This window comes from Stegastes partitus, unplaced genomic scaffold (genome assembly GCF_000690725.1).
Source record: "Stegastes partitus isolate 25-593 unplaced genomic scaffold, Stegastes_partitus-1.0.2 Scaffold1036, whole genome shotgun sequence".
NCBI lineage: Eukaryota > Metazoa > Chordata > Actinopteri > Pomacentridae > Stegastes > Stegastes partitus.
The window spans coordinates 188,187-213,640 of NW_007578767.1; the positions used below are offsets into that span (position 1 = coordinate 188,187).

General features: G+C 41.5%; 2 protein-coding genes across 6 annotated transcripts in view; one reads left to right on the forward strand and one right to left on the reverse strand.

Moving 5' to 3' along the window:
• abi1a (abl-interactor 1a) overlaps positions 1 to 22,230 on the forward strand; it is a 70,865-nt gene extending 48,635 nt beyond the window's left edge. For 2 of the 5 annotated variants that reach the window (XM_008295289.1, XM_008295288.1), the window contains 8 exons: positions 4,109 to 4,123; positions 4,776 to 4,879; positions 5,517 to 5,669; positions 13,113 to 13,213; positions 17,394 to 17,672; positions 19,220 to 19,306; positions 20,142 to 20,327; positions 20,407 to 22,230. In XM_008295289.1, coding sequence (XP_008293511.1) covers positions 4,109 to 4,123; positions 4,776 to 4,879; positions 5,517 to 5,669; positions 13,113 to 13,213; positions 17,394 to 17,672; positions 19,220 to 19,306; positions 20,142 to 20,327; positions 20,407 to 20,582 — 1,101 coding nt within the window. In that variant the 3' untranslated portion in view covers positions 20,583 to 22,230. The remainder of the gene's footprint in view (positions 1 to 4,108; positions 4,124 to 4,775; positions 4,880 to 5,516; positions 5,670 to 13,112; positions 13,214 to 17,393; positions 17,673 to 19,219; positions 19,307 to 20,141; positions 20,328 to 20,406) is intronic. The other 3 variants (XM_008295291.1, XM_008295290.1, XM_008295292.1) reach the window with 3 other exon arrangements.
• Positions 22,231 to 22,270: 40 nt separating this feature from the next.
• pdss1 (prenyl (decaprenyl) diphosphate synthase, subunit 1) overlaps positions 22,271 to 25,454 on the reverse strand; it is a 5,490-nt gene continuing 2,306 nt past the window's right edge. Inside the window, exons 5-11 of the mRNA XM_008295298.1 lie at positions 25,326 to 25,454; positions 25,126 to 25,237; positions 24,938 to 25,047; positions 24,753 to 24,833; positions 24,467 to 24,580; positions 24,272 to 24,352; positions 22,271 to 23,171 (exon numbers count right to left, since the gene is read on the reverse strand). Of these exons, the coding sequence (XP_008293520.1) occupies positions 23,031 to 23,171; positions 24,272 to 24,352; positions 24,467 to 24,580; positions 24,753 to 24,833; positions 24,938 to 25,047; positions 25,126 to 25,237; positions 25,326 to 25,454 (768 nt within the window). The 3' untranslated portion in view covers positions 22,271 to 23,030. The remainder of the gene's footprint in view (positions 23,172 to 24,271; positions 24,353 to 24,466; positions 24,581 to 24,752; positions 24,834 to 24,937; positions 25,048 to 25,125; positions 25,238 to 25,325) is intronic.

A 25,454-nucleotide genomic window follows, 5' to 3' on the forward strand; every position in this document is an offset into this window, starting at 1 on the left:
AAACATGTGGGAATTGACTTCTGTTGACAAAAACAGATTAAAAATTCATCTTTTCATACTTTTAATCTTATATTATTTGCAGATTATAACTTTTATTGAATTAAAAATGTATTCTTGAAGAATTTTTTCCCTAAATTTCTGGAAAAATATGAATAATTTGGGGCTTTAGTAAGAGCTGCGAGAGTGTTTGAAGTTTCAATCAGGCACCTGCACTAAAATAGCAGCTGCTTTGTTAGCATGCAGGTCACAGTTGCACAGTCGTTGTGAATTTATAATATCTAGCACTCAACTTTTAGGTGCCATCTTAGCAAATTTTAAAGTAATTCCGGGTTATAGACATCGTTTGGTTGTGCAAGACTGTCCCAGTATCAGTTAGATGAGAGATGTGGTGCACTAACATTAAATTCCTTCGTCTGACAATAACTAATATTAATCAGCGCTGATCCACAATGAACAACGTTGGATTATTATTTGACAGGCTCAGACCACTGATTTGGACATAGATTACGATGGCAGCGGTCTCGGCTTCCGACAATGTAGGTCAGCCTGATTAATAATATGTAAATGTGATGTGATTGAAAGCTCCAGATAACTGCTTAATGAACTGTGAGGTGAGCTGTTTCTAATAATGTTCGTATTTTTTACAATACACTTTGTAGAACCACAGGGCCAAAAAAAGAAGAAGAAAAAAAAGCAGCATGGTCCATTTTATTCATCCGGTGTGTCAGATTACACAGAAGAGTTGCTCAAAATTAGGGTCGCTCCACATTGTTGCACAATAAATCCAAATTACTGAAACCGCCGCGCTTCACGGCTGCTTTTAGACCGTTTGATGCGTCTATTTTAAGAACATTACGTATTGCGCTGAGCCTAATCTCGGCGGATTTTCTCCTTTAAATGTCTTTATGAATGCTGCATTCAGTTAGCGAGCGTGGGGAGCGCCAGCACTCGCCTTCCTGCAGCAGCCCCGCATCGCTCACCTCCTTTCATCTGTGCATGTCACAGCCCGAAGAGCCAATCAATATTCAGCGTCGATACTCTATATTAATTCATATAGTATCCCGTGATGGGTGCTGTCAAAAGCCCGGCTTGTATAGAATGTCTATAGCCGTGGTTTACTTAACTGGCCAGAATCAATACTTTAATGGGAGTTTAAATCATGTCTATTGGCTCCAGTTTACTGTGAAACTCGTGTGCATCTGCCTGAGGGTTTACATTGGCCTAAATGATGAATTCGTTTTACGACCTTACACCACGTTTGTTTAGTTAAACAGCAAAACGTGACCTGTTATAGAGAGAGAATAAAAACACTGTGCGGCGAATAGAAGCTTTTCCCAGATCTGATGCTGGGATAAAAAGGAGGGATTGACAGAAGAGAGAGGGTGGATTTTATCTAGTAAATAATTAGATTCGGCTCTGAACACGGAGGCATCATGTCAGTAATCGCTGGAATCTCACCACAGACAGATCGGGACGTTCCTGGATCTCAAGGCGTTCTGACAGTGACATGATGCTTTTTAGCATTAATACGAAAGATGAGATTTATTCTCGCAGTCAGCTGATGCTTAATCTAGTCAGCTGGGCTTTCAGGAATCCAGGCGTGATGATGTCAGGTGTTTGAAGTCAGATTTCACTTCTTTGATATGCTGCCTTGCGTCAGTTAGGAGTGTACAAGATTGCAAGATTATTAAAGGAATAGTCCCGAGTTTTTACTTGATATGTGAAATGCAATGACAGCTTTTTCAAAAACATTTTTCTATATGCAATGCAGGAATGGAAGGTCTGCTCACGTAATTCTTACGATTTCAGTCCTCGCTGATGTGGCAACAAACCCTCAGTTAGCTTTGATGCTAAAACAAATACAGCAGAAGAGCAACACAGCAGCAGATGAGTTGATGCTATAATCAGATTTTTAGCTATGCTTAGCGGCTGCTGATCAACAGCTCACTGTGACTGCTTCTTGCTGTTCCAATATTTTTAGCAATATTCACAACTAGCGCTGCAGCTAACCAAAGAAAGTCTTGGTCAGCTGAAATCTCATAGGTGTTGTTGAACCGACTGATTGGTCGTGGGAAAATAAACATCTGCGTGTTCTCACAATTTATTGTTGTTTGTTTTTTTTTTTATTTATGTAGCACTTATTTGTATGAAAAGTGCTATAAATAAAGTGTGATTGATTGATTGATTGATTGATTGACTAGATTAGCTAAATTGGCCATAATGCACTGAGTGCTCTCTACCTATTAGCCTTACTGAGCTATAAATAGATATAAAAAGCTATTATTTGCAACACATTACGTCATCTGGACCGACTTATTTCATACTGAAATGATAACAACAGACTCGTAGTAGACCAGTGTGCACCTGCCTGGAAATAAAACTACATCAGCTTGTAATTCCAGGACAAGAACTACTGAGGAATATAACACCTAGTTTGTTTTTATGATCAGCCATGTTGGTTGTTGAGCTGTGATATGCAAACACTGTTTGCACAGTTTACACTCGTCTTTTTGGCACAAAGTGCAGCCGTATCTCCAGATAAACGTTCAGTAAACATGAAGTCAATAAATAAATAACTAATGTATAGCTGCATCCAATCGGTTGTGCGAAGGTGCTCACAAGTAGTTTGCTCCATCCGCCAACAAAAAAGTGGAATTTATCCCGGACAGCTACTGATTTGACACTTTCCTCCTCATTACATCAACAACAGTGATTGTACGACCAATGAGAACGTGATTAGTCGAGAGCGAGTCGACCAATCCAACAGTTGGCCTGGTGATATCAGCCCTATTCATCACTCACTGTCAGAAATATCTGGAATTTCTTGTTTTTGTTCAGCGCCAGTGCTTTGACTATTTCACAACGAAAGCCACTTCTGTGTCAGTTGAATGTGTTTAAAATGAAGCTGCATCTGTAGCAGTTTTTGGTTTGTGTAACAGTTGCCTGATACAGCTTTGATTTGGTGTAAAAAGACTCATCAGTAGCTGAGGTGTGTCATTGACTCCGACCTCGGGAAGTGTTTCTCCTTCATATTTCTTCTTCCAGCTCTGACACACTGCAGCACTGTAGATTTTTTCCCCCCTCCAGCTCGGCATGCTAAGCCTTTATGGACTTGATAATGACCTTAATCTGAACCTGTCTGGCCATAACTCATCTTTGATGTTACTAAAGCATTTCCTCTCTGACAGTCCGGTTTGTACAGCAGAACAGAGATACCGCATTTTCCAGAAAGATAAGGCAAGGCAGTAGCAGGCCTTTGCATTTCCAGCATGACCTAGATTGTAAATTGAATCTCGTCTAGCTCCGATAACCCGGGGAGAGTGAAATTTGAACGTGAAATTTACCATTCACATCTGCGCTGAAGGTGTTTCCTGTTTTTAAAGAGGCGAACATTTCTTCATACTGACCTGTGCTCTGAATTTGCTTTCGTCCTCCCTCTCTCTTTCTCTTGTGGTCTTGTGATGCTACAATGCTTTCTGCAAAGGCCACTGGGGAAGCTGCATTATAGATGAGCCACTTGACTCTGTAGTTGTCAAACTGCAGATCAACCCTGCTGCTACGTTGGCTCTCTATTCTCTTTGACATCAGCCCACACATGTATGAGGATGTTTTTATTTTTTTACTGCTGCCAGTAATGTGATAATCTGATATTATTTTCATTTTAAACCTGGCGGTACAGTATGCAGCATGAAAAAAAAATGATTCTCTGCAAGTTTAAAGTGCATATTTTAAGTGAATTCTCCAGCTTCAGACCCCCTGTTAAGATAAAAATGTGTTTCACTTGTGCATAACAGCTCTGCCATCAGTTCCCTCAGATTTCTTTACAGTCTGACTCCAGCACTGGGTGTGGTACTGTAGGCTTGACTAAAGAGAGGAGCAGCCAAAAGCCACAGTGTTTTCCTCTGGTAGCATAACTTGTACCTACTGACCTACCCAGGTCTTGCTAAATGTTTACTCAGTGTAAATACAGCGAGGAATCGTTTTTCACTCGCTCGCTTGTACTTTGACTTCTACTGATCCGTTTAGATGTGGCCATTTTGACATGCCCTCTTTCTGTCTCTCTCTCTCTCTCCTGTATTTTTTTTCTTTCCTCTTCGCCCACACTAAGTGGCTAAAAGCCAAGGTAAGTCTGGTTTATCACATGACCCATTTTGCTACAATATATTATTGATAGATTCATTCAACTCCCTTTCACAGCAAACTCCTCTACATGTGATTATTGTTGTAATCTCCCGTATTATCTCCCATTAACCGACCCGTAGTCCTCCCTGTAGAGACGAAGTCTGGAGCTTTGTAACACCCTCCCTGTCTTTTGTACCGTGTACATGTTGTCATTTTTGTGTTTTGTGTAATTGTCCCTAAATGTTCTGTAGTACACTGAATACTTACAGGCTTCCCAGATAATAACTCACATTTATCTCCAATAAAAATATTAGCACTGATTTGTACCACACAGTTGTTTTTTTTCTGTTTAGCTTGTTGAGGACATATGGGTTTTGCAAGAAGCCTTGTTGAAAAAACAAAGAGGTTTCTACCCTGCAATAAGCAACAAACAGCCGAGTTAAACATAAGCTGGGGTGTGATTACATAACCCCCTCAAATTATCACCAACTCAACTATGTACATCCATCCTGCTGAAAAGTTGTCATCTGGGCAGCCTGTAACATTTGATTTGTGTTGCATAAGTAGTAATCACCGCACTGTCACTGAAGGAATTTGCCTATAAAATAAGCATCATCTTCTTTCTTTCTCCCCCCTCCCTCCACTAACCACAGCAACATGGAAACAATCAGGCAATCAGAGGAGGAACACTATCGAGGACCAATCCGCCGACGCAGAAGCCGCCCAGCCCTCCGATGTCAGGGCGTGGCACGCTGGGGTAAGATTTTCATTTTAGTCGGCAGCGTAGAAGGAAGACTAATCCTCTAATTATGAAACGCTAAATGAAAAAATAAGCCTCTTGTGGGGGCGACGGTGGAACAGGCAATTTAAGCACATGTCATTTGTGTTTATTCTTGGCTTTTTATTTAATAAATGAAAGTTGAAGAGTAGCGTGATATACCGCATAGAAGACACAAAAAATAAGCTTGAAAATGAGCCAGGACATGATTGTTTAATGTAAGTTTGGTCATGGCTGTTGTGTCTTTCTTGGTTTTGGCTTGTGTGTTAGAAATGAAAAACAGATATAAGATCCAGGAAACTGTTAAGTCTGGGAGCTTATGCCTGTTAGTGGGAGACAAACGTCTTGCCCTGATGATGCCAGTCGTCGCCTGATGCACAGCAGCAGTCACAGACACTAATCAGATATTAATTCCAAGGATAAACTGTGATGTTCTCACATCCAGCCTGTAGTGCACAGCAGCCAGCTGGGTAAACTGATGGGATTTACAGCGCTCTATAATGAACACTCCCTCACAGTTTCGATAGCAGGATTTACACTGAATTATGATCACGATTTATCATTCTTTGCTTTTCATTTTCCTGTTTGTTTGTTTTTTTTGTGTGTGCTGCTGCAGCCGTAACACATCCTATAAGACTCTGGAGCCGGTGAAGCCGCCCACAGTTCCCAACGACTATATGACCAGCCCCGCCCGACTAGGAAACCAGCACGGCCAGCAGCACAGCCCCGGACGCACGGCGTCGCTCAACCAGAGGCAACGCACACACAGGTAGATAAGAAAACAACCTCTGAGTTATCAGCCTATGTCGCTTTTCCTGCTTTGTGTCATCATGAATGGACTATCTTTGGGTTTCAGACTGTTTCACCATGTTTAAACAGCCTGTTTTCTGACAAACAAAACCTCCCCGAGGGGTTTTTCACATCATGTACACTATGATGTCCCCAATAATAAACACATTATATATTGATATCAGCCAATGAATGCATCCAGGAATAAAAACCTGCTTGAATACAGATAAAAAAAAGATTTCCTTACAAACACCATTACTCATCATATTCTCATATTTATTTGCCCACATACACATTATAGTATACACAGTATAGTTGTGATGCTTTCTTACATTTCAGCAGGATCAATGCAAACACAGACAGTAAGTGTAGTCAGTTTTATCTGTACAACACAAACACGGCAAACTGGGGAAAAAAAGGTGAAGAAATGCAGGAACAACAACAGCAGCTTCCAAAATAGACCTACAGTAGGTGCAGCATATACAGAATACAAAAAAGAAGCAGTAAGAGCAGCAAGATCCCAGTGTACAGCTAATAAGGAAAAGTTAGTGATGCTAAAAAATTTTATAAATGTGGGAATAACAGAATTACGACCAACATACAGTCACAATACAGCATTTAGAAGTTAATAAGAAACTAGTGTCTAAATCCTCTGAACCCCAAAACCTACTGGTGGGTTTGAAAGGAATATTATCTTTTTAAAAAAATCAACAAAATTACACAACTCATTAGAGCCAGAAACTGTCAAAACAGAATACATTTTAAACTTTCCAATAGTCCTTGAACTACTCAACTCTGACATAAAAATGATACGGATCTAAGCTTAAAACTGTGGTATTTAATAAAAATCACTTTATTCTGCAGCTCTCATTTGAAAATTCACCAGAAATAAATAGTGTGCAGCAACCACATTCTGTAAAAACGAAATAATTCTGCACTTCTTGGTGCAAATTTAAAGCCATTAGTGACTCAGCTGCACACAAGAATCATGTGACAAAAAATCTGAGACTCTTTGAACTGCAGGCTGTGTTTACACAGAGCAGATAGCAGACAGATATGGAAAGAAATTACAAATGTAAGTTACAAAATGTCTCTAGTATGTAGAGTTAGCTTTTATTCCAGTTTTGGTAACACCTGTGATCACTTGGACAAATGTCTCACATGTTGATTCCTGGTTTTTCCCATTTTTATAAAATAAGTAATCAAAGAAATCCAACTTTAGATTTTTCTTTTTTTTAATAATTAATGGCTTTGTAACATTTTTGAGTTCTCTCCACTTCTATCCACGGTTTATGTTGCAGTGAAAAATGAGTATACATAAAGTAAAAGTGTGACGGAAGGGAAAAAACGCCAGAGGCAACTGCTTGGGGTTTCACAGTGTTACGTTCAAGAGCTTCAAGCAAAGTTAAAAAGTCTGAGAAAAGTTTATCAGCTTAATTTGATGTAAAAATGTGCAAGTAATATAAAGTCAATAACGACCTTCGATTATTATTTTCAGTATGCCAGACAGTGCTGCCTCCTGATGATATGAATAATTTGAAGGTATCATTTTGCACAACATGGATAAAAGTCTCTAAAACCTGCAGCGGCATTCGGCAGCTTTTAATGGAGTACGAGAGGCCCAAGTGGAATTAGTGTTCCTACTACACCTCTAAACTGAATGCTAAAATATGTAGTTAAGAGTTTCAGCAATGTGTGAACACCGTCTCTCCAAAAACACTGTTCACATAGTTCTAATCTCTTCATTTAGTTCAGCTGCTTAGAGCACTTTCACACCTCTCCCTCTCCTCCGCTAACACTAAATCCAGCATTTGTCTGACAAGGATTGGAGGGCTTCTTACCGCGGCCTGAATCGCTCTGATATTAATATCTGTAAAAGCCTCTAATATAAAGTGCTGTTTCAGATTTTGTAAAGAGAACTACGTCAGCTGCAGCATGCAAACCCTTAAACACAGCTCTCAAGGTTTGTTCCCCCAGAAATCGCAGGAGCTGCTTTCATCAAACTTGAGTTACGAGTGAGGGAAGTCGCCTCATTAGCTAAAAAGCCTGTTATGCTGACTGTGATGCTCATAAATATTGCATAACTTTTTTTTTATTTTTCCTCTTCGTGTCCAACTCTCTTTCTTACTCATGTATGTTTGCACACATACAGCACTTTTTCCAGGACATATTTTACATTATGTCCTTGGCTCTCTTGGCTTCGCATGTCTAGAGGAAGTGAGAAACAAATGTGCGCAGCTTTTTCAGGCTGTTCAGCATCACTGTTGCCAATCTGTGGTTTAAAGCCACCCTAATGTCCCTTTAACGAACTGATGCTGTCCTCAGAGTCGGACCCTCCCTGCTCCGGCTAATATTGCTGCGGCATCGCTATTTGATTACGCCGGCTCGCAGTCGGCCGTGCTTATTCAGCTCATCAGTCTCTGTCATCCTCAGCTAAGGTCTGAATTCAATAGAGGCATCTGTGTGCTCCTGCTGCATGATCCCTGCTATTATCTAATATCTTTTGATGGGAATATTTATAGTGTCATACGCAGATAAACACGCTGACCGTAGTCGCTGCAGAATTGTGGTATAAACATCTGTTGCATAGCACAGCGTTTATGAGGTTAAACTTGTGCTCCAAACCAAATAGGATGCATTTGCATATACACCAGTGGTTTAAGTTTTGTTAATGCATGATGCACCAAAATGCATATTTTAATTCTACTTCCTCAATAACTATCAACTTCTTAACTGCTATCTACTCTTTCACTCTGTAATTTTTTGCATCATTTAAAACCAAATTAAAAATAACTGAGGCATTGCCACTGACTGTATATAAAGATAAATGAACCCTCTGGGAAGTCATCAATAAGGCTCCTAAAGAGCAGTATTAAAGCTCAGTGTGGTAGCTCCAGTTATCACCGTGTTGGTTAATCCCACCTAACCTAAAAAAAAGAGGTGGAGCTGAGGCAGGGCATGCAAACGTCTGGGCCGTGAGTTGTCCTGTGACGATCTCTATTTGTCACTCATAGTGGCTGCACCCGTAGCTCTGCATATTTTAAGCCTTAATACAAATGAAGCGGGTGTTTTGTATAAAACCTTACCCCCATGCAGCTGGCATGAACCTGGAAACCAGCTGTAGAGATCAAAACACTTTGTCACACCAGGCTGTAAACATGTTTATTTCTGCTGCGAAGTCGGGCATTTTAACATGAGGGTCTATGGGGGTTGACTCGCTTTTGGAGCCTGCCTCAAGTGGCCACTGGAGGAACTGCAGTCGTTAGCACTTTGGCATACTCAACAAAAATACTAATATAAAGAAGCTTACTTACAAAATTAGAGCAGGTCAAATCAATGCAGCAACACATTAGAATTAATATTCCATGAAGGAACAAATCACAATCTTTTTTAAATGCTTTATCTGGCCTATTTGAGGCTTTTCAAAATTGCACTAAAGAAGCAGAACCACACCAGTAACATGTATTAATTATGTTGTATTTGTTTATTATAGGCAGTACTTGGTTATACACCAACATTTGTACCTGATGTAAAAGGCATCATCAAAATATACGTTAGTTGTGTGGACTGTACCTATAAGGGTAGGCGTAACGTTAAACGCAATTACCAGACAAATGCTCGTTTTGAGGAGCGACTGTGCAAATACCACACTTTAATAATTCATCAGTAAAAGAGATGTGATTAAAATATCCGCTGCCAGACTGTTCAGGTGCTTTAATTTGTCAAACACTGGGTAAATTCTAAATCCTCCAGAAACCCTTTGCTATGTCTGCTCACTTTGCACACCACTGACATGATGTTACAGCCCAATCTGTTACTCCTTCTATGTCCTTTAATTTACAACCAGCCTTTCAGAAGCATCCACAGGAGGTCTGTGTGTTTTTCTGTGGTCAGTATGAAGGAATGCGAACATCTGTATAGCAGACCAAGGCAAACTTATTGTCGCGTGAATAGAGCCACATGCGTATCTTTTGTCAAAGTTCGCATCAGTCTGCACACGGGGTTGTAAAAACCATGAAGTGGCCTTTAGTAAAGATGAAGTGAAAATAATAACCTCAAAATGTCAGTGTCTGAGGCGGTAATCAAAAGGTCTGACATTAAGGCCTCCCTTTAGGCGACAATTTTCAAGGTAAGCCAAAAGCTTGAACTTCCAAAGTGAATGAAATAACCTTTGCTCGTGCACCACTTTGTTTATAGTCTGTGCCAAATCTGAATCATTCTATTGAACGTCTACCAGCTTTGTTTCATATGTGGACAAGACTTCTTATGGGAGTTTGAAGTTTAAATGTGTTGTTTGATCTCTTAGGCATCAATACTTTAGCGAGAGCTGAAATCATTGTTCTTATCTGCATGAGCCAACGCTCCTCTTCTTTTTATATACTTTGAGTTATTTATGCATCTCTAAAGCTTCGATTGTGATTTTAAGTCTTTGTAAACAACCAGTTCCTACTCTTTCTCTGTGCAGATAATGCTCAGGGCCACATTAAACGTCTATTTTTTTCCAGTTTAAGTAAAGTTAAATCGTGTCACATTGCCTCAGCAGAAACTTGTACACAGTTTTTACTTTTTGCTCATTTTCCCAGAGAATGATTTTTTATTTTTTTTCCACTGGCTCCTGGGATTTTTGTCAGCTGTGAGCAAGCGAGCTGGAACTTTTTTAAGCCTCGCTGTGTGTCACAGACGGCTGGTTTATAAACACTTCCCTGTATTAAATCGAGGCTGAACGAACGAACGAGGCAGGCAGGAGAGATGGAGCTGAGTGCTTTTATTTCACAGTGGTTTGAAACAAAGGAGGTGGATGGAGAAAGCAAAAAGCTGAGGAGGAGATAAATGGGTTAGCGAAGGAATGGGTAAGTTTTATAGAGATTAGAATGGATAGATCCAAAACATGTAGATAGGGGGGGTGAAGTGCGGCGTTCACTTCAAAAGAGGGATGACACGATTGTTTAGCTTTTATCCCCACAGACACTTAGCTCCCACTGCCACCGTCATCCTTCAGAGGGGTAACCCCTGCTGTTTGTGCCTGGAGAGCCCCAGGGCTTGACTGACATGGATCAGAGAGGGGGAGAGGGGGATGATGGGAAAAGGGGATAAAGAGACGTGGGGGGAGGTGGGCACGGGTTCATGTGGGATGGAGGGAATCAGAGGAGATGGGAGGGGGTTGAACGGCCTGGGAGACGGATGGGGAATCACTTTACAGGCGATGAAGAGATGAGAGGAAGAGGTCGAGAGATGGTTAGGGGTGAGAGCAGGGGAGGATCAGTCGAAATGCAGGGATGAAAGAGGCAGGGAAAAAGGAGGAGAGGTGGGACGAGGGGTTGGAGCAGAAATGAGGATCAAGGCCAGCCCGGGAGAGCGATTGAGCGGGAGGGGGGGATTTAGTTGGCCGGGCCATTCATCTACGAGCCCTGAGGTCAAACACGGGGTGAAACAGCGCTTATACAGGCCGCTGCAGAGCTGACATACATACTGCACTCATGTGTCCTACATCCTCAGAGGCTACTACTGGGCAGTATTGACAAAAGCCAGTATCGATAATAAGTCGAACATAATACTTTGAACAAGAGAAGCAGGAGTCAGTATTATGATGGCTCTTTAGCCAGCGGCTTTCATTGAATTTTTCACATCAAAATATTAGTTGTAAAGTAGATAATCCAAACCTCAGACAGTGACGTATCTACTTCCATATTATGATACTGGTATTATTAAGAGAAACTAAAAATAAATATCATTATCAATGAATGTATTGTGTTTTGGGGTAGCAGAGGATCTGTTAAGTCATAAAAACAACTGCGACATAGTTCCTAACCCAAATCATGTCTTAAATTTCTTTTCTTGTTCCTAAATTTCAGTCCAAAATCCAAAGACATCCAATTTAAAATTGAATAGCATTGAAAATAAGCAAATATTTTAACAGCTCATGAGAATTTTAAAATGTTCTACATGTTTTACATATTCATGGTGTGGTAAAAACAAAGTAATTTTCACATTTAGGTACTGTTTTGCACAGGTTGTGAGATATTTAATGTGACTAATTCACATAATGTGGTCTTATATGAAATATTATATATATCAACAAGTTAAGATGCACTCTGACATATAAAACACTCAGATGTAGGCACATGAGGATTATTGTAGCCTAGGTATAAAGTATTGTAAAGTTGTGAATTTAAATGTTCTGTATAAACATTTTTTAGAAACACTGTGTAACTCTTAACACACAAATCTGGTTTTGATAAATATGTTCAAAGTACATTATCAGCACCTGCATCTTTAACTACAGTTTGATAAATTGCAGCTTAAATCCATGTGTGAACTAGTTTTCCACTTATACACTTAGTTCTTTTCTCCTTTTAGCAGAATACTTAGATTGTTTTCAAAATTGATTCTGTGCCAAATCGAAACAAAACTTAATATTAGTGATTCTATCTACAGTGTCTGACCATCACTGTTCATTAGGGTTTGAGGGACAGTAGAGGATCTGAAACTAGATATTGGTAAATTAAAATACTGAACATGCAAACCACTGAATTGCGTCACTAACACCTAGTGTCCTAAAACAAACTGTATACACCTAGGTAGCTAATGTGTAGCTAAGATTTGCTCTTTGGGTGAAGTAGAGAGATTTCTAAAGAGTTTTAGAGTGCTGCTTACTTACACTGAGCTCACCTGTCTTCATGCTTGTGTTAGTAAAAGTTTGTCCCAGTTGTCTCTGTAAGAATTCAGTGCAATATTTCTATACTGCTGCATCTTTTGGACCCTTTGTTGCAGATGAACTCTTTATTTAGCAAAACTTTATTGCACACGATTTGTCTGACGTCTCCTCCCAGACAGCCGCGGCCTCTTCTTCACTGTCCCACATTGTCTTTCTTGGAGTGCATGTGATGGGGGGCAGGGAGGAGCCGCTAGGAAGGAGTCAAGTTATTGGTTGCATTTGAAGCAGGATGTTTTCCATGCAATCATAATAATGATGTCAGAACATAACCCCAAGTCCTCTTTGTCTGAGGCTGAGAGAAGTCTGAGTAGAAATATGGTAGATTCCAAGATGAGACTTGAAAAAGTTTACTTTTAGTCAACAGTCCCATTTAATCCTGGAATAGCCCTTTTTTTCAGTTACTCTGATTCAGACCAAAAGCCTTTTCTGGACTGACTCATGTCTTGCTCACTTGGGTGTGTCACATTGCACCTCAGTCTTAAGCCAGGAGACAGAATCTATCAAGATGCCCCAAGTCATACCGGAGTGTATGAAGTATTACTTTGCAAGACGGTGTAAATGTGAAGTTTGCTGCCTTATAATTCTAACTAGGACATGAGCAGAGAAGCAGCAAGAGTGTCTGTGTGTCTGCAAGCCTTACCTGCTGTACAGTCTGAGCAGGTTGCCCTGAATAAAGCAATGTCCTCTTTCTCTTCTCTCCTCCCTCAGTGGAAGCAGCGGGGGTAGCAGCAGCAGGGAGAACAGCGGCAGCAGTGGAATTGGCATTCCCATCGCCGTGCCTACACCCTCCATCCCCAACTCTGGACCAGGTGAGCTCGACAGTGACAGTGGCTTTCGGTGGAGGCAGCGATGCACCCAACCGGCTTCAGGCGTTTCACAAAGCCTCAAATAAACCCTGCCCCACCCTGCCTTGCAGAGCTGCCAGCACACCTTAGAGTTTCAGTGGTGTTTGTTGAGGACAGTGTTGTTTTCTTGTAGTCTGAATTGTTTTTCAGAGGAACACACACACAAAAGCCTGAACAAAACTTTGAAAATATTATCTCTGGTTTAAGTAAAATGAGACAGCACTCATTAAACACTGACAGGGAATCATGAGCATACAGGGCAGATTAACTACTACCTACTATGATTATGTGCTTCTTGCCTTTTAGTCCAAAGCGTATATTTTTTAATCTAAAAATGTGAACAGATTAATTTAATTGCACATTTTGGAAATGTAGAGCAGCAGACATAAGAAAACAAGTTTATTTTATTGATTATAATACCAATGAATAAACCTACAAAAGGCTTTATTTGACAAGGTGTACATATAAAGTGTTATTTGCAGATAGTGCAAGTACGCTACACAAAGCCTATGTTTACCAGACAGGGATTATGGAGGCCCATTGTGTTCTAAGCACAGCTGATTCTCTATCCGACTGTGTAAATAGGCCAAGCTGCGTAAGGCCTGCTGCTTTACAGTTGAACAGTAAGGCCCACATAACACCACGAGCAAGCTACACATAGTGTTGCATTACACCCTAATCTACAGCTGAGATAGCGCTGTGTTTAACTTTTGCACAGTATTCGAGCTGAGACGGGAATATTTTGGGTTTATGTAGCAGCTGCTTTAACTCAGCGCCAGGATCAAGCCGACAGCACAGGACTATCCACGGCTCTTTCTGCGAGCCGGTCGCCATGGAAACACTCAATTCATACCACAAAGGAGTGTGTCCGAGTGCGCGCCGTCTTGACAAAGTCGAAGAGCTCCTCCGGCCCCCCGAAGGGTCCTTAAGTAAACCGATATGATGTTATGTAACAGTGAGAGTTGCAGGAGGAGGCGGCGGCGAGCTCACACTCTGCTCCTGCTTCGACGTTAAACGGTCACTAATGTAAACACTCCTTGCAGTCTCACCCATGTTTGCTCCCCCGGGAGCCCCTCCGCCTCCCCCACCCCCTCCACCTCCTCCGCCTGCTCCTCCCATGGCCGGGTTTGCCCCCCCAGCACCGCCAGCACCACCAGCCCCTCCACCTCCGCCACCCATAGGTGAGACTCCTCCAACGCCAAGACCACTTGTGTCAGCTCTGGTGACGGTGGATCATCTGCACATCTGCTCTGATCTTCTCACGGATGGTGGAGATGCACAAATCAGGGTGTTGTTGGTGTGGGTGTCTGTGTGTACACACTGCAAGCAAACAGGTTCCTCTCAGGAAATCTTCCCACTGATGTTTTTGCAAAGTAAATTGAGCTGCGTATTCACTGTTGTGTGTTCAGTTACTTTAATAAGTAGATATACGCTATTCTAAAACACTAACTAGGTAATGACAATGCACAGTAACAAAAGTTAGCATCAGCATTGGAAGCACGTGCACTCTTAACATCATTGAGACATTTGTCTTTAGTCAATTTAAATTATTATACAGTAAATTAAATAACATCATTAAGGAAATGAGGAGAGATAAAAATCTAGCCGGCTGTTGGGAAGTTCTGGCCATGGCTGACTTTTCCCAGCCAATAAACTTGTTGACCTAAACACAGCAGCCAAGATTCCTTGGTTGTTCAGCTGTGTGGTTGCTTGCAGTGTGAACGGATATTGCATATGTTCTTCTGTTTGGATATATCGGAAATGCATTTGTTCTTTTATTTTAATCCTTGGTGGTGGTGGTGCTTCCTCAATCTTCACTGATCTGTTATTGGCTTACCAAGAAGTCTCACGTCACCTAAGGCCTGACTCAAGTTAATTACTGCCTGCAAAATCTCTAAAAATGTTCATTTACGTTTGATGTATATCTTAAAAAGCACCCGAGCCTTTTGGCAATCCTCAGCATAGATGTTAAATTTTACAACCTAAAAATTTAAGAAGCCCCTCCAAGTCAGGAACTTCACTGGCAGAATGTGAGCAGTATTTATGTTCAGAAATGTGGATTTGAGACTTCTTCTGCACAGGTACAGTATATCAATATTTCATGTAATGTCATCTCCAAAAAATGATTGTGATTAAAGCTGCATCGGGCAACATGTTTCTCAAATCAAGCCCACATTTGCATGTAAAGTTTTGCATATTTATGAAGATTTACAAGTCGTAAAGTAGATATTGTTGGGTTTGATTAACCAACCTTCATTTAAACTCAGCTCTACATTGGTTATGTTACGGTTTGGGATGCTCAGCTGGTCCCACCTGTCATTCAAAGTGGCTACGCTCCTAATTATGTTCAACTTTAAACCTTAATACATTTGAATCAGTGAGTTATGTAAAAGATTCATCCTCTGTACAGTTGTCCTGAATGAATGAATGAACTATCAGAACCAAAGCCATTATTTGTACCAAACTGTAAAGATGTTTATTTTTGCTGTGAATTTGATCATTTCAACATGGCAGCCTGTCGGATTACCTCACTTTTGGAGCCGACCTCTAGTGGCCATTTGAGGAACTGCAGTTTTTGGTACTCCAGTGTCATATTTTTACCCTGCAGTTTGCTACTTGCTGATGCTTCAGTGACTTACCGTTTACATAGTTAACTGCTTGCGATTGGACATAATTACAGATGTTTCTTAGCAACAGGTTTAAAGTCGTTGTTGCTGCCAACAGCTGAGGCCAGAGGCTTCACATTTTTCAGGTTGTGTGTCCACATCATTCTTTTACTGTGGTATCCCTGGCGTATCATGACGGATTTGACACAAACCTTCACTTGGATTTGAGGATGAACTAATTAAAATTTGGGGGTCAAAGGTCACAAAACGTCTTTTGGGCCGTAATTCAAGAATTCATACATAATTTCACACAAATCTCGAATAAGATTAGAAGAACATCCAGCTGTGAGGCAGTAATTGTCGTCTAAGTTATGACAGTGCAGGATGATTTAGTAAATCGCTGGTGTGAAGTAAAACATTAAGCTACCACTCCACTCTGAGACTCTTGTACCCACAGCTAATGTCACATAATGTGATTTCAGGGTAATGGACTCCCAAAACAGCCATTTGGGTTCTGCAGATATTCAGCTTTGCCTGATGCAGCTTTAATTTACATGGGGAATTGGCTGTGAATCACTGAGTGATACTGGGTCTGATTTACTGTCACAGCTCTGCAAGACTGAAAAGCATCCAGCTGTTTGATTACTCCCGACTACTGTGTGTGTATGATTGTGCGGCGGCTGCTCATATTTCATGGACTCCAATAATCTGATATCTTAAGTAGACGATCGCTTGAAACGCGCACTTTTTACCCTCAAGACACCAGTGCAGTCTTTTGGCTATAATTACTCCTACAGTATGGAGAAGTTTGTTTGCGCTTGTGTTCCTCTCAATTTTTACTTCCTCTGGTTCCACCCATTCCTATCTGAGAGCGTGGTCTCCTGAGAGGCCGTATATAATCTAGAAATGTGAACAGGAAATGCTCAAGCAGAACAAAGAAAAAACAAAACCTTTAACCCTTCCCCTCCCTCTCTATTTTTGTCTTTCACATACTCTGACACTGCTATGACCTGCAAGCATTCGAGTGTATTTAATGTTGTAACACTGCTGCTGTTGGAAGACATGATTTGGGTATTCTTTGATGAACAGCATAATTTTAAGTGGACGCCACCTGCAAAAAAAAAGTGTATGAAAAAATTATTGTCACCACCAGGATTCGTCTGTTGCTGCTCTGTTCTTCTTCGTCACTGACTCTTTCCCCCCACAGTCTTTCTTTGCTAATTTTCTAAAGAAGCTTAAAGCATCAGATTTAACTACCTGGGACTCCTCATGAAATATGTCTGTAACAGTGTTATCAATTAACAATCCATGTTGCTTCCTCTAGCTCCTCTGCTTCCTCTGATTGGTTATTGATTGTCTTTTCATAAGGTGTGGGGCTCTAATCAGTATTTAAAAGCTCACATTATCTTTTACGGTGCCGATGATTCATGTTTTCGTTGGTTTTTCCCCCTCTTCTCTCTTCTGTCTTACCTCCTTCCCTTCTTTGGTTGTCTTTCCTCTCTCTCTCTCTCTCTTTTCTTGTCTTTGGGTGTTTCTAGCGGTGGCCCCTGGGCCTGGTCTGGGCCCCGCTCCAATGTCCCAGTTTGGAACCATCTCGCGGCAGATTTCGCGGCACAACCCCTCCAACTCCTCTGTCTCTATGGTTTCGGCCACGGGCACCTACCGCCGGGCGCCGTCGGTCACTTCGCAGTTCTCCTTGCAGCAGCAGCAACAACTACAGCAACAGCAGCAACAGCAGCAGCAACAGCAACAGCAGCAGCAGCAGCAGCAGCAGCCTCATATTAATGGAGGCACCCCTGGCTATGGCCAGAACTCAAGTAAGGCCCTTTTGTCTCCAGCTCCAACCCGCTTTATAGATCCTCAACTGTCACTAAAGCACAAAACCTCACGTTCTTCCAAGTCACGCACAGTCACAAACTAAAGGAAGCTAACCTTTGTAGTCACAGACCAGTATTTCATATTTCCAAGTGAGCCACTGCTTTTTGAAGGTCAAGCTTGCATTCTTGTCAGAATTATTGACTTTTTTCCTTTAACTTTGAAAGTGCAGGTGAAGGCTTTTTTATTTATTTATTTATTTTTTTCTAACTGCAGGATGTCTTTAGTATTGATGCAGGATCCTTTCTCCTTGGATTCTCAGGCAGATACAATGGAGGCAATCGATGTCTGCTAACAATGCACAGTCACAGTTTTTGGCATCTTGTAAAAGCAACATCAGAGTTTACCTGTCAATTTATTTGTCTGTGCACCATGTAGGGTTTTTTTTTTTTACTCCTGGTATTAATGTGTGATCAATATCTGAATGCATGAATTTTATTTGGAACTTATTTATTATTAATTAGCATCAATTGTGCCGACGATGGGATGTTAGCATGTAAATTATTTAGGTGGGGTTAAGAAAAGCAATATAAAGTGCGAGCGTCATGCTAACTACAGCTACTATCTGCAGCTAGTTAGGTGACCTTTCAACATGCTGGGAAGATCTTTTTTTTCCCCTAAGAATGTGGTCACGCTGTATGGATTGTGCGAACCAGACCACCTCCAGATGTGGTCGATCACATTCCCATCACAAAGCATTTGGCGAGTCTTTACACCTTGCATGTGTTTTCCCTTATCCAGATGGGCTAGCCAGTTACAGATCACACGCAGGTGTAGATGGGGTTTTACTGCCTCGTCTGCATTATAAAATCACCAGTTTAGGGATTTGATTCCTGAAGCACTGGGCTTTTAATGCTGTCTACCCCTTGCTCTCACTCTCAGTGCCCCTAAATCAGGATTAATCGAATGATATGGGAAAAGTTGGGAAAATGTAAAGAATGTAAGGAATTCGGTGTACCCTTTGGAGATAACTACAACAGGTCTATAGGGAGTTCAACAGCTTTGCTTGGGATTGGGGTCGAGCCTGAGAGACATCCAAGGCAAACAGTGCCCCCTTCTGGCTACTGGCTGCATTTACTTTTTATTTTTTAAGTGTGGTAATGGTCTGATTGAGAGAAATCAAGCATAATCCGCTGTTTATCCTCTGGCCTCGGTGATCCCAGCGTGGCAGCTCATCACAGTCAGAGACGTCAATGAACTGTTCAGCTATTACGTTTGTGTCTGCGGAGACACTGCAGTGAACAGATATATATTTATATATGTTTTTTTTTTTGTTTTTTTTTTAATAATTTGGAACTTTCACTTTAAAGTGTTCTGTCTAAGCTCACAATTCTTGCAGTGTGTCTGTGTCACTGTTGTGTTCGCTTGGGATGGGTTTGCACTGTCTTCTGTACATTCTCGGTGACTGATGGGCTTTCTCTGTCTTGCTCACTTTGTCTGCCCTCCTGTCTTTTTTTTTTTTTTTTTCTCTTCCTCTGCTGGCTTTCAGTGTCTATCGCTCCTCCTCCTCCCCCCATGCCCCAGCTGACTCCACAGATACCTCTGACTGGCTTTGTGGCCAGGATGCAGGAGAGCAGTAAGTGAAAGAGGCTCAGACATTCAGAACACCCAGCATGCATTGTGCTTGTCCACCTTCCGTAGTCTGTCTGTTAACCTTTTCCAGCAGTGAACTCTTAGACGTAGCGCTTCCTTCATTTGTGTAAGCACCGACTACAATGAATATAGTAAAGGCATTGTTGCTTGTTTGCAAGTAGGTGTGCAGAGTTGAACTGAGGTGAATGATCATATTTGTGGCGGAAAAGGTGCCAAAGGTCACCGGAGAGTAGAATTGGACTCTCTGTTGTCCCCTGCTGGCACAAACCTTGCATTATACATACAGACACTACAGATTAAAAGTATTTACCTCTTAACTGAAAGCAAATTTCAGTAGTTGTCACTTATTTAATTGTACAGTTCAGTGTTAATTTATATTAAATATCTACATAAGTTTTTTTAAAAATATATATATTTATATCTACTTTTTTCTCCCTCTGGGTGTGGCTGCTGTCACACAAACCTCTAACCTACTAAACGGCATGACTCAGCATGTGCCATTAAAGTGTTCACATATATGTGTAGTTCTCTTTTTTTTATATATATACATGCATGCCTGAATAGATCTTTCAGAGGCACCACGGGAGGAACTCAAACTACACAACCCCCTTAAGAGGCTTAAACATGCAGGATATCATCCTATTAAGTGATCCATGAGAAGTCTTGCAGCCTGCTTGATGAACATCTTATATACACACATTCACCTGCATGTCTTTGCGTTGTATATAATTCTGCATGATTCTACCGCCGCTGTCTCTATCTCAAGGCTTGTAAGCCAGCTGTTAAAGCCTTTTGAGTGATTTATGCGTGTTCAACAGTTGCAGATACTCCCACTCCACCTCCGCCACCTCCTCCGGACGACATGCCCATGTTTGACGAGTCCCCGCCGCCTCCGCCGCCTCCACCGGTGGACTACGAGGAGGAGGACGCTGCTGTCGTGCACTACAACGACCCCTACGCCGACGGGGACCCACAGTGGGCTCCCAAGATCTACATCGAGAAAGGTTTGCCTCAAAAATCAAAAGGGTTTGAAGGTAAAAGTGACTCGCCAATCATGCGCTAACTCCTCTTGCTCGCTCTCAGTGGTGGCCATCTACGACTACACCAGGGACAAGGACGACGAGTTGACTTTCATGGAGGGGGCGATTATTTACGTGGTCAAGAAGAACGACGACGGCTGGTTCGAGGGCGTGTGCAACGGCGTCACCGGCCTGTTCCCCGGCAACTACGTGGAGTCCATCATGCACTACGCCGACTGAAGGGACCTCGCAGTAAAAGTACAGTCTATTTATTCAGTCATATCATAATCCACTGAGAGACTGACAGCAGCAATCTGACTCCTGAGACGCATAGACATAACTGTATGATTCCCCGACTCCCCCTTTTTTTTTTTGATATGACAGAATGTTCTTTCCCTTAATGATTGCAAATAAAATGAAAAGTAATATCTATTTAGTTTATTTTGGTGTTATAGGGATGGGCTGGGAGACATTTATGGAATATGTACAAAAGAAAAAAAAAAAGTTTCTACAGAATGGGTCTGCTCACGCGGGTTGAAACACCTCTGAAGGATGCACGGCGACATCTTGCCTGAACAAAAAAATAAAAAATTCGACGATCGAGAGCTGAACAAGAATATTAGGTTTTGACGGAACAAATAAAACGTTAATGTCATGTATGCACCTTCAGTTGAAGTGTTTGTACTGTCGGTTGTATATAACGTGAGCCGCAGCCGCTCGGGCTTCTGTAATGTAAATTCAGTGAATGTCAATTATATGATAGTTTTCATTAGTGGCGCCCTCCTCAACTCGGAAACAAACGGCCTGTTGATACTTTATAAAATTAAATACTGTAAATGGTATTTCAAAGAAAACCGATACTTCTGAAAAATCAGTCTTGGCGTTAAAAGCATGCAAATTTTTCGAGATATAATGTAATCTTAAGTTTATTGCCATTATGCTTCCATTATGTTGTAAATGTATTCACTTTTTTTTTTTGGTTTTGTTTTTTTATTACACTGTTGAAATCACTGAACTTTTTAAGCTCTCGAGTAAATTACAGGCTTTCCCATGGCCTCACCTTTTAAAATGCCAATTTGCAGTTAAAAATCTAAAACACGAGGTTTCGCTTTCTTCATGCATTTAAATCTGTCTGACGCATAAGAACACACATTCCATTTTGGCTTGTTTATCTTAGCATTTTAAGATTATGTCACATCACTGTTGATTTCTTTCTCTCTCTTTTTTTTTCTTCTCCAAACTAATCCACACGAATCTGTAGGATCCATTGGCAATAATGGACAATAGTTCTGGTAGGTGTGCAGCGATGATTAGACTGGAATTGTCCTGCCCGACACTGCCATGTGACAATTCAGCTGTAATAATGTAGACCAATAAACAACTCTAATACCTCCTCAGTCTTCTCAAAGCAACAACGACCTGCTCTGGGTTCAAGGACCATGTTGAATGCTAGGAAACATGTAATCCTCTGGGGCTGCACGGGTGTACATAATAACTCACGTAGAATCAGCCGGTCAATATTTTAGGTGTCGCTCAGGTCAAGGAATCATTTTTATAACATTGTATTTTTTTGTGTGTTGGCACTCAAACGTACATCTAACATGATTAATTTTTGACCTTAAAAGATGCAGAGTTAAGACATCCTCTGCAGTGGCCACCATTTACCATTGCAGTATACCGCAGCCAATGCCTTCAGATTTGGTCCAGCTTCTTTGATTTACCCCCCCTCCCTCCCCCCTTCTCCTACCCCGACAAAATGTGTTCTGGCTCAATTTAGTGGGTAGAAATATTGAAATCTATTTCTCTCTGCCCTTCATTTGTACATATAATATGTTGATTGAAAAAATTAATGTACAGTCTTTTATAATAAACAATTCTATGTACAACATGCACGTGTCATCACTTGGAGGAAATGAACGAGGCAAGAGTTTCGTTTAAATAGAAAAAGAAAAAAAATCAAGCAGGTGGTTTATTGAGGACACAGTCATTGTACATGTTAAGGCCTTGGTTGTTACAGGGCACTCTGCATTACAAAAGTAACCGCATAACATTTCACAAAGTCGAAAAGACAAGACTGTTTGGCCTTCGAGGTGTGGACGAATCACCAAGGACGTCAAAACAGTTCCAAACAGACACACCGGTGACAATGATGCACTTCTCATTTGGAATTACAAATGTTTTGTAACACGGCCGCAGCTCAGGACTAGCGTGCAACAAAGTGTGTTCACTCACAGTCGGCTAGTCTGAGGCATCGGAGGTTGTTACAGTTACAGTACTGTATGCAAGGAAGGGTAGGGTTGCCGTTTTCAGTGCCGTTTGTGTACGATTGCAGTTTATTTCCAAATCATCACCGGTTCCTTGTAGGAACTGGGAAAATCAACCATTGTCTTAGCATTATCGGGCAACTCACCCTCGTGTACGTTTGTGGGAGTGGTTGAGAGAGCCACGAAGCATGAGTTCAGAAAGACCCCTGCGTGCCGTTTTTGTTCCGACAAACCAGCCTGCTGCCACATTCGTTCAGGGTTGGCACTAAAACCAGCACCAGGGGTCCATCCGAACCAAACTCCCATTGCTTCTCTCAACGTCCTTTTTTTGTCCGACCCCGGCCTGCGCAGACACACGAGTGGCTGGGTGAGTTGCCTTCTTGACAGGTAGCTGCCTGAAAAGAAGCCTCCCAGCAGAGGAGGTTCACTTGTCTCTGCTGAGCACCATCTCGGTGAGCCTGATGAGGGCGTCTCTCTCCGGGGACGGCCTGAGCATGCTGACCTGTCTGATGGCTTCTTGGCAGTAGCGCTTGGCGAGGAAGCTGGTCTGCTCCACACCATCGCTCTGAAAAGAAGAAGGGGTTGTTAGAATCTTCACCTATCCAAGAAGAGTTTACTGACTATGTTGTGTTCCAGACGCATACTCCTGATTGCATTTTGTGAATCTGAACTGTAACCCTGGATCCAGCTAATCACCTGCTAATACAATCCTAGAGGTGAAGCATAGTGGTGGCAGCAAAGAACACCGTCCTTGAGTGGCCCACTTAAACCTGATCTGAGAAACCTAAGCATGACAGTTCAGATGCTAAACTGACGAAGCTCAAGATAACTTTCCTTAATCCAGGTGTGCCAAGTTTGCTGTGACCCACCCAAGATGGATTAAACCTCTATCTGATGCCAAAGTGGCCTCTATGAAATAATTAAGGATCTAAAAAGCATTTTAAATTCAGCTTTTGATTTGGAAATGGATTTGCAAACATGTATATGGTATGTAAAAGATGGACATAGCCTTCAGGTCTGAAAAATTAAGCCAATGCAGAAGTGACTTAAAGTTCTAGTTGAACTAATAACTTAAATTGTATAGAAATCTGTGAGAAATCTTACTTCAACTATTTTTTTTTTTTACCTTGGTAAACATTTTCCTCATAAGTTTATGAGCTCTGTTGCTAGTTTCAAGTCTCCTTCAATACAGCATGATGTTTATTCTGTAAATTATGTTCCCATTTGGAGTAAAATAGAAGACAAAGAATGGTATGTTTTAGGGCGTGGCTGGTAACAAGTTGGTACAAGTTGTGCACTTTCAAAAAACTTAAGTTCACCACAGCCAAAATGCAAAAGTCTCAGCTTCAAACAGTTAACAAATAAAACTGGTGATGTCACAGCAGCTATGTCCATCTTTTACAGAAAGCTTGATGAGGGAAAACAAAGCCAAATATATCTAGAACACAAGAAAGCATGCAAAAAGTGAGGTCTGATTACTTTCTGAAGCAACTCTAGGAAAGCCTTTAGTATCTTCAGTTATGGTTTTGGTCCAAACAGATACAAATGTATGTGTGATTTAACTTTTGTTTTTTGTTATGTTTTAAAAGAAAGGTAAAAACTGGTATCTGATAAGTTTTCAGAGTCTATAAATGCTAATTGTTTACAGTGTATTGTTGCTCATACCTGAATGACAAACTTCCAGGCTCGATCTACGTCTCCTTTAGAGCTGAAGCGTCTCATGATCATCCCATGAAGCTCAGGAAACTGGAAAGACAGACAGGTAAGGACTTACTGATGGTGGACAGTGATGTATCATTTGTTTGTATGTTCCAATAACTTCCTCTAACAGTTTCTATGAAAAGATATGTTAACACTTACCTGCTGACAAGCAAACAGGACCGGTCCGGTGGCTAAACCCAGCTTCAGATCGGCAGCAGTCGGCTTCCCCAGCTGATTGGCTCCTGACGTGAAATCCAAAACATCATCCACAAGCTAGAGGACAAAACAAAAAACAAGGTTAAATGTAGTTATACATAGAGCACTATCTGCTGTATGAAGACATCCTTCCTGCTCATCATTTCTTAACAGAGATTCAGGTTAGCTAAGCTTTAGAGGTCTGATAATAGCTGACCCAGTTCTGCTAAAAAAAGAGATCAGAAATTACCTGAAATGCGATGCCGACATTTTTCCCATACTGGTAGGCTATCTCATGAATGTCAGGATCAGAGTTTACTAGAATGGATACCTTAAATCACAGAGAGTCAGACAGTCAACAAAAAACAAATGGCGTAGGAAATGAAGCTTTTCTCCATCTCTGAGCTCAATGATGTGGAGACAGAACGTACATACTGCTTTACAGCTGTTAGCGATGAGACTGGCAGTCTTCTTGAAGGTTTTCTCGAGGTAGTGTTTGAATCGTTCGTTCTCGTTCTCTTTGGAGCCCAGCTGCATGAATTCACCTGAAGGGGGAAGACGCTGTATGTTAACGGTCTCCTTTAACCAGCATCCGATGTGTGTAAAAGTGTGTTGTACTGTACCTCGCACCAGGTCGTCTATCACCTGGGAAAACACTTTGACCACTGCGTTGTTACCAATGCGGGCCAAGATCACCGAGGCGGCCGAGAGGATGAAATCTCCGGTCAAGATAGCCTGGAAACAGGACAACGAATCATGTGAATGAAAACTAAAGAAAGGATGAAATCAGGAGGGAAAGGAAGCCGATCTGATGACCCCTTACCTTTTTCTCCCCCCACACTTCATTGATCGTCCTCTTTCCTCTTCGCTTATCTGATCCATCTATGACGTCGTCGTGCACCAGGCTGGCAGTGTGAATCATTTCAGTGATCATGGCTACGGCCCTCTGCCC